This window comes from Passer montanus, unplaced genomic scaffold (assembly GCF_014805655.1).
Source record: "Passer montanus isolate IOZ18808 unplaced genomic scaffold, ASM1480565v1 scaffold530, whole genome shotgun sequence".
Taxonomy (NCBI): Eukaryota; Metazoa; Chordata; class Aves; order Passeriformes; family Passeridae; genus Passer; species Passer montanus.
In genome coordinates this window covers 149-9,386 of record NW_024370264.1, presented here as the reverse complement: position 1 = coordinate 9,386, position 9,238 = coordinate 149, and the positions used below count along the sequence as shown (strand labels likewise).

Here is a 9,238-nt window from a genome sequence, read left to right as displayed (position 1 = left end):
CTGTGTGGTTCTGTAGAGCCCCATTTGTGTTTGTTGGAGCTCCTGGTATGTGCTATTGGATATTTTAACAGTATCATTTACTAATTCTTCTAATAATTGATTTAGCTCCTTACTGTAAAATCCACAGGACAGGGCAGCGCACATGGGACACAGTGTGAACCAGAATCTTTGGTTTTCTGAGACGAAAGGCGGGTGGAAAATATTCTCTTGGCCCCAACTCTTCCTTGTGTTTGTTGCCAATGTACCCTCAAGGGAGGCATCAGCATTACCTGGAAACAGGACCCAAACCACCCTTTAGGAAGCTGTTTATGGGCAGTGTCCACACACCCAGCAGCTCCCATTCCCAGTACTAAAGGTCTGATTTCCTATTTCCTACTGTGGGCTGCTGATGGATCCAGGGCTCCTCCCTGGACTATCCAAGTGAACCCCATTCCTCCCAACATTGGTTGAGAATATTTCCAGCAATTAATGACATGGATTTCTTTGGCTACTTTGATCTTCACATCCTCGTAAGAATTTAATGACTAATCCTTGGTGAAATCCTAGAGGTGTTTGTGGCAAACAAAGATTCTGGCTGACTCTCAAGACACAACTTACAGACATCAGCAGTACTTCAGTGACATGGTTAATCATTCTTTTTCCTCAGTCTCATTTGGGTTAGAAACAATAATTCTGTAGTTCATGGAGCTGGCACTGTGTTAATTCCAGAATAATGCCCCCAAGTCCTTTGCTGTTCAGCTTTACCATGTTGTCTGTGGATAACAAAGCTTGATGGGGTCCTTTCCCCTTTGTCTGGAAGGGGGCCGGGTCCCAGTCCCTGAGGGCACCCAGGTTCCTGGATGGAATTCATGTGCAAGTCCCTCAGTGTCACAGCAGCCTTCACATGAAGCCCCGTGGATCAGAGCATTTTCCAAAGGGGCCATTGGGGCAAACAAGGAGATTTGGTCTGGCAGCATGTGTAAAACAATCTCCTGTAATATCTCCTTGTTCTCACCCAGAACACTTGGCTGCAGGGACACATTCCCATTGTTCCTGCCCAGGTTTCAGGATTCAAACAGTGCTGTCTTTCCCAGAAGCTATTCCTTCAACTGCCTCAGGAGAGCCTTTTGGCTTCTGGAGCCACACTCTATATCCATTATTAGGACTGCTGCACCCAAACCCTTTATCTCTACTAACAGCAGTGATTTGAGATGGATGTCCTTTTTTCCAATTGTTTTAAAAACTGACAATATCAATAATTGTGCTACTCTGCCATGGGATTGAATAATCCAATCTCGTTCACTATTTTTAACACAATTCCTTTAATTTCTCCTTGATAATCTGCAGCAGTTCCTCCTCCCATCACATGAACCCTTTTCAAGGCCAAGCTCCAGTGAGCAGTTATCAAACCAAAGTGTCCTGGAGGAATCTGAATTCCTGTTTTGGTATTTATAACTCTCATTTGCTTCTGATTTATCCTAATTAATTCCAGTGCATGAAGGTCCAGCCCTGCAGCCTCTGGGCTGGCCCTGCCAGGGGCCATCACACCCGGAACAATTTCCCAGGCAATCCAAGACACACTGTCCAATGTTGTAGTTGCAAATTGGGTGCAGCTGTGCACAGCCAGGGGGTTTCCATTTCCCCAGTGGGCCATTGTTAAGGGTATGGAGCACATCTGGGAGACAGGTTCTCCATGGGGAGAGGTTCCCATCTCCTCATTGTTTCAACTGTTCTTTTAACAAACCCTTCACCCATTCAACCAATCCTGCAGCTTGTCAGGTGGGGATGCTTAGCTCCTCTCCTACTTGGGCAGAGCATCTCGCAATGGGCTGATATCTTTGTGAGTCATGGGGTGGGTCCTTAATTAACCATTAAAACAGAAATGGCTCCTGGAGGGAGTTATCTCTGAGTCATGTGGCAAGGCATTGATAGGCCCATTAACAGGAGATAAGGAACAAATAATGCCCCTCCTGGTTTCAACAGCTCTTGAGGATGGGAATAAAATACATCTTTATATTGTAACCTAGGACAGCAGGTGTCCTCTGTTTGAAAGGTTTGCTGTGTGTTCTTCGGGAATAACCTGACCATGATCCTGGTCTCAATCTCACTCCACGTTTAGACACACTCACAGTTCTGTAGTTAATCTCATCCCAGTGCCAGACTCATCTAGCCCGAGACCCAATCCCAGCCCCAGCCCTAAAGCCAATCCCATGTCTAGCCTTAAGACCAATCTCAGCTCTAATCCAAATCTCAGCCCTAACTCCAACCCCAGCCGTGACTCCAGCCCCTTCCTAAATCCTCAGCCAAAACAAATCCCAGGTTCAGCCCTTCTGGGGGTTTGGGGGTGTCTCTGTCCCTCTGACCCCGATGATGTTTGGGCAGGGTCACACCAGGGCTGAGATGGACAGGGACCCCCCCAACCTCCCCAGGGATGAGAAGGTCGGAGAGCCCCCCCAGCCCCAAGCACCCTCAGTGGTGAGAGGGACACAGAGCCCCTGGTTCCCAGCCTTGCACAAGCATTCCCTGAGGCCAGAGGGATGGAGACACCCGAGCATCCCCCAGAGCGAGGCGACAGAGACCCCTGAGCATCCCCTGGGCTGAGAGGGACAGAGACTGCCCCAAGCATCCCCCTGGCATGGGGGTGAGAGGGAGGGAGACCCTCAGGCATTCCCTGGGGTGAGAATGAGGGAGATGCCCTGGGGAATGGCCTGGGGTGACAGGGACAGGGACGACCTTCCCAACCCCTCCCAAACATCCCCCAGGGCGAGAGACACAGAGACCCCTTGAGCATCCCCTGGGCACTGGAGAAAATAAACTTGGCAGAAATCAAATTTAACTCTGCATAAATCACTTTGATGAATATTTGATTTTCCCACAAGTCACATGTGATTAAAATGCAAACAAATCCCAAACAATAATAAACCAACAATAGAAGTAATTCTGTGACAATTCCAAGTTTCATCGGTTCCTGCACAGCTCCCGTTCAGCTGCTGGCAGGTTTCCATAAAAGAAAAGTGGAAATTTAGCCCAATGCAGATTATTAAAATGGAGGGAAAGCTCTATGTAACTGTCACAAAGGTGACAGGGACAAAGAGATTAATGATTCTCCCATTTGGCAAAGCCCCCAAGCCTGTGTATTCAGGAGTTAAGAATTTAGCTACTTGAGCTGGGCTTCTTGTGGGACTTTTAGCAGCCTTGTGTTCCTTACTTTGGGGTGAATGAACCTTATCAGCCTTGCTGGTATCATTTGCTCCCTTTCCTCCAGTGTTTTTAAGAAACTTTTCCAGGAAGGAGAACAAAACATTTTCTTTCCACTGGCCACCCAGCCACCAACAGCCTTTTTCCTAATCAGTTCTCCCTTAAGTCGCTCAGATGAAGCTGCATCCAAGTTTCCAAGTGTTCCTCCAGAGAGGACCACAACCTCTTCAGAGGAGGGAAACATGCTGTTATCAAAGGCACTTGGGGAAAGACAACAGTGCCTAAACTCAGTGTGTCAAAATAATGTTGCAGTCTGGTCAAGAAATTTGTCAGAGAGATACTTCTGTCCCAATTAAGGTGATAATGAGACCAAATCCAAAGTGAACAAGAAACGTGAGGTAGAGAGAGACAGGGAAAGAAAGAGAAAAAGAAAGAAGAGAGGGTATGGCATGGGAGTGACAGGGACAGAGACCTCCCCTGGGGCAGAGCAAGTGTGACATTGTCCGCTCTGTGCCTGGCCTTCCTGGAGTGGGGGTTTTACACCTGAGCCAGTTTGGGTAAGGGAGGTGGTGTTCATCCCCCCAGCAGGGATTACCCCACTGTTTCAGGTTACAGTGCAAGATGTAACCAAATGCATGTTTTCCATCCCCATCTTCACAAACTGTTATAAACAGGCGGGGCAGTGTTCTTTATCTCTTCCATGACTCAGCCCTGATAACACCCTCCAGGGGCACTCTTCTGTGAATGGGCCATTGAGTGTCCCTGCAGGACTGGTAAAATGACATCATCCCATTGTGGGATGCTCCGCCCAGGGGGAGGAGCCAACCATTCCTACCTGCATATAAGCTGAGTCTTGCAATACCAGTAGCACCTTGCCTACTGGATTCCCAGAGGACAAGAGCTCCATAAGCACCACTGGACCTTCAGAGGAAGACCAGACCCTTCTACAGGATCACTGCTTTGACAGAATCACATTAATCACTGCAACAGGACTGTAACAACCATTTCATGGGACAGCTGCCAACACCCTGACTAACAGGGTTTCAGTTTATATCCTGACTTTGTTAGTTTAAGCCACTGTTTGTGTATCATTGCCTTGATCTTAATTTTCTTAATTAATTGTAATTCTGGCTTAGACTCTCCCCCAGGTTTGCCATCAAACCAGTAAAAAACTCAATGTACTAATCTCTTGCTTTCCTCCTAAACCAGAATTTCCCATTCCAAAATCTTTCTCAGAGGGAGGAAGAGGGTGTGAAGAAGATGCCCTGGGACATGCAGGCAGGTGAGGAGGAAGTCAGTGCCCCTTTCCCCCTTTTCTTTGCTCCATCTCCTAGCCCAGCATGGCCCCTGGCTGCAGGACAACACCACTGGCAATACTGTCCTGCCAGGGATGAACTGGGGGGATCTCCTTCCCCTTCCCTCTGGCACGGAGTCAAATCCCATCCTCTTCTTGTCCTTCCTCCCCCAGACAAGGAGCTGAGGATGGAGACCAGGGACGATAATGCCCAATGGCACAACTTCGTAGCAGAGGCCATTTTGAGTGGCTCCACAGCACAGGAATACAACAGGGAAGAAAAGTCCCAGAGATCCCACAGGAAGAGGGGCTGCAAACCCAGCCCAGGGTGCTCTGAAAAGGAAAGACCCATCCTGAGCCAGGAAGGTGGACAGAGCTTCAGCCAGAACTCAGAGCTGGTGGTCCATGAGCAGTTTCATGATGGGGATAAGCCCCACAAGTGCTTGGAGTGTGGGAAGAGCTTCTGGCAGCGCTCCCACCTGATCTGCCACCAGAGGATCCACACCGGGGAATGGCCACACAAATGTGGGGAGTGTGGGAAGGGCTTCAGCTGCAGATCCACCCTGATGAACCACGAACGCATCCACACCGGGGAGAGGCCCTATGAGTGTCCTGAGTGTCAGAAGAGATTTCCGAGCAGCTCCAGTCTCCTCAGACACCAGCAGACTCACTCAGATGAGAGGCCCTTCTGCTGCCCAGATTGCGGGAAGGGCTTCAAGCGCAATTCCCACCTCGTCGCCCACCGGCGCATCCTCACCGGGTTTAGGCCCTACGAGTGCTGCACGTGTCAGAAAAGGTTTCAGACCAGCTCCAATCTCCGCCTGCATGAGAGGATTCACAATGAGGAGAGGCCCTTTTGCTGCCCCGACTGCGGGAAGGGCTTCAATCACAACTTCACCCTCGTCAGGCACCAGCGCATCCACACTGGGGAGAGGCCCTACAAGTACCGCACATGTGGGAAGAGCTTCACCCAGTGCTCTGACTTGAGCAGTCAGGAGTCACCAGTAAGGGATGTCCTGCCAGTGCCCCAGCTGCAGGAAGAGATTGATGAACTGCTCCAGCTTCTTCCCCCATTGGAGGACCCATATTGGAAAGAGCCCTGTGACCCATGGTGGGAAGACATCTGTTAATTTTCCTGCCCCTGCCAATGACATGGTGTGGAATTGAAGAACATGAGGGTCTGGCCATGGCCCTCTCATCACATTCACTTCCACCTCAGGTCATTGCCAGCAGCAGGAAAGGGACTCTCTCTCCCCCTGAGTGTGGTATTCGCATGCCTTCTGAACATGTGAATGTTCAAAGCTGTGACACAAGCAGAGAAGAAGGTAAACATAATTCTTACCTCTCTTGCTGTGCCTGTGTTGTGCTGAAGTAGAATGCAATATGGAGATTGTTTACTGTTGTGTTGTGTTTTTCAGGTTCTTAGTTATGCTAAGTTGTAGATTGTAAGTTGGTTTGTTCCATTCGCCCCTGTGGTTGTGTAATGGTTCTACCCAGGTTGTCTCCTCCCCTGCAATCCTTGTCAGTCTCCCTGTCCCCTCCCCTGTTACCCCAGTTAACATTGGATCCTTTGTTTTGTTGCACCCTGGTGACTTGTCTGTCATTTGGCAACCCATCCTCTCTATCTAGAAGCTTCTCTTCTGGGCACCAAGTGATTGGTTCAGCAGCTGGGGCTGCTGAACCAATCACTTGGTCACTCCCCATTGGTCCCATACCAGTCACTAGTCACTCCCCATTGGTCCCATACCAGTGCCCTTCTTTCCTTTTCCACTCCCTCCTGCTCTGCTATTGGTTGGAGGGCAGACTCCACCCCTGTTGCCACCCCCCTTTATAAGTTGCTGTAAGCCCTTTTCCCACTGTCTTTGGCTTTTTGACCCCCTTTTCATCTCCCTGCTCCTCCCAATAACCCTGTTTCACCAGAAATTGGAGCCTGCTCTCGTCACTCCTGTTGGCATAGGTCCATGGTCTGTCAAGGCATTGGTGCCTAAGGCTCTCTCCTTGCAAGCGCAAGAGAGGAGAGTGCCCCCCCACCTCGCTGTCACTCACATGCTAAAATGCTAGCCTGGGGCAGCCCTCAAGGAGGGCTTTTGATCGCATGTGGCCACAGTTTGGCACCCAACGGGAGGCCTGATGTCATCACCGGACCCTGTGGAAAGTGGACTCTGGGCTCTTGCAGATCTCCATCTGGACCTGCTGTGGGAGTGACCTCTTGAGACCACCTGGCTGTGAAGCTCCTTCCAGTAGGAGAAGACCCATCTCTGGTGGGTGGCGCTCCCAGAGGCTCGGGGAGGCAGCTCCTGCACCTGAGGAGTCTTCCCCTGATAGGACACACCACATTTGGTCTTTTGTTCACCTAACGCCGCATTTTTACTGAGAGGGGGTCTGAGTCAAAACAACGTTGAATTCTGCGCCTGCGACTGTAAGTGGTCTCCTCTCCCCTTCTCACCTTCTTCTTGTTCCCCTGTCTCTCTACCCCAAATCCTTTCAGTTGTTGAAGGGTGGGGGCATCCTGAGCTCCTTTCATTTACTTTGAGCCAGGTCTTTTTAACTTAGCACCTTTGCCTCTTTTTCTGTGCAGTGCAGCCACCGTCTTTTTTGACAGGGGCCAGTGTGGGTTTTTCTGCCTTTTCCTTTTTTATTTTCTCAAGGGTGGTGGGTGTTGGTTCTCTCTCTTAACATCATAAGCCATGGGTGCGAGGCTTTCTGGGATCCAGAAAACAGCGTTTATCCAAGTTGAGGGAATCCTTGCGGGTGGGGATGTTCATGTTAAAAAGTGGGAATTAAGAAAGTTAATTGTTTGGTTGTTTTCTCACTTCCTGGAGGTTACCACTGATCAATTGTATGAGGTCAATTTTTGAGATGTAGTCATTGCAAAGTTGGCAGAATTAGGACGGTCAGGGAACTCCTCCCTAAGATCATTTTCTGGTTTCACCAAGTTAGAGTCATTTTAAATTCAAGGCGGAAACAGAGAAAACAACCATCAGTTAACACTTCAATCCCCAGTTCATGCAGTTCTCCCTGTCCTACCCCTCTTCCCTCTCCGTGGTCCCAAAAGGTGGAATCTCGAAGGGAGCTTCCACAGTTGTCCCAAATCGGGGTCCCCATCTCCCCAGCTCTCTACAGGTTCTCACCCCTCCTGCCCAAGAAGTCCCACTACAAACCAAGGCCTAACCCGGCCCTGGCCCCACACGGGCATTCCGAGCATCCCAAGGTGTCTCGGGACATCGATCTCATCCTGCCTCTGACAGCAACCACGGTGACACTACGGAACCTCATGGAGCCATCGGTCAGTTGTGACAATGCGGGTCCAAGGACACCACGGTGACACTCGGAACCTCATGGAACCAAGGGGCCACATGTGACACTCTGGTGCCTCATGGAATCAAGGAGACCATTGTGAAACTTGCAGGCCCCAAGGAACCAAGGGTCCGTGGTAACCTTGTGGAGCCTGTAGTGTCACACAGGAGCCATTGTGACACAGCGAGGGCGCATGGAGCCGAGGGGCCATGGTGACACATCAGGGCTTTGTGGAACCACAAAGCCATTGTGACATTGCAAGGTCTCATGGAAGCACGGGGCCATTGTGACACTGCAGAAGCAGGGGGAACATTGTGACACTCCAGGGCCTCATGGAACCAAGGAGACGATTGTGATACTGTGGGGTCCCACGAAACCAAGGGAACATGCAACAGGGTCTGGCTGGCTGGGCCTCCTGGGGGCCACCTGACAGGTCCAGCTGACCTTGGCATGTCGAAGGCTGCTTCTCATCTGCCCATGAAGCACTGCGGCTCTGGGCTTTCCTTCCTAGGGGAGAGAACTGTCCTTTTCCTCCAGGGGCCCATGGCCAAAATTGGGATTCCTTGCCAAATTTCCTTATATACAAAGATTGTTCCCAGATGAAATCTGCCAGGACAGACAGATCTGGTTGCCTTGGCCACCCAGGGGCCACCTCTCATCTGCCTTTGAAACACTGGGACCATGTGCTTTTCTTTCTTATGGGAAAAAACCATCCATCTCGACCAGGCACCCATGGCCAAAATTGGGGATCTGCCTCCAGCATTCCTTATATGCAAGGATAGTTCCCAGACAAAAGCTGCCAGGACTATCAAGTCTGGCTGGCCTTGGCTTCCTGAGAGCTGGCACTCATCTGCCTCTGAAACATTGGGGCTCTGTGCTTTCCTTCCTAATGAAAAGAATTCTCCTTCCTGTCCAGGCACCCACAGCCTAAATTGAGATTCCACCTCCAAAATGTTCTATATTCAAGGATAGCCCCTAGATGAAAGGTGCTAGGAGAGAGATGTCTGGCTGGCTTGGCCCATGGGTGGCCACATGTCATCTTCTTCCAGAACACTTGAACTTTGCGGTTTTCTTTCCAACAGGAAAAACCCATCAATCTTGACCAGGTGCCCAAGGCCAAAACCAGGATTCCACCTCCAAAGCTCCGTACATCCAAGGATTGCCCCTCAGTGAAAGCTGCCAGGACAGACAGGTCTGGCTGCCTTGGCCTCTTGGGGGCTGCCTCTCACCTGCTTTCCAAACACTGGGCCTCTGAGCTTTTCTTCCTGTGGAAAAGAACCATCCTTCTTCTCCAGGGGTCCATGGTCAAAACTGAGATTCCTCTTCCTAAATAACTTGTATCCAAGCATTCCTCCTGACAAAAGCTGCCAGGACAAACAGGTCTGTCTGGCTTGGCCTCCCAGGAGCCACCTCTCTCCTCTTCTGCCTTTAAAACCCTTGGAATCGGTGCTTTCCTTCCTATGGAAAAGA

At 50.3% G+C, this 9,238-nt stretch overlaps 1 protein-coding gene across 1 annotated transcript; it reads left to right on the top strand.

The window, feature by feature from the left end:
* Positions 1 to 4,413: 4,413 nt before the first annotated feature.
* Positions 4,414 to 8,960, top strand: LOC120509809 (zinc finger protein 660-like; the record flags this gene model as incomplete). Its single annotated transcript, XM_039724915.1, has 4 exons — positions 4,414 to 4,459; positions 4,646 to 5,475; positions 7,527 to 7,757; positions 8,851 to 8,960. Coding segments are annotated over 4 exons (1,217 nt in total), but the record flags the coding sequence as incomplete, so codon positions are not given.
* Between the last annotated feature and the right edge of the window lie 278 nt (positions 8,961 to 9,238).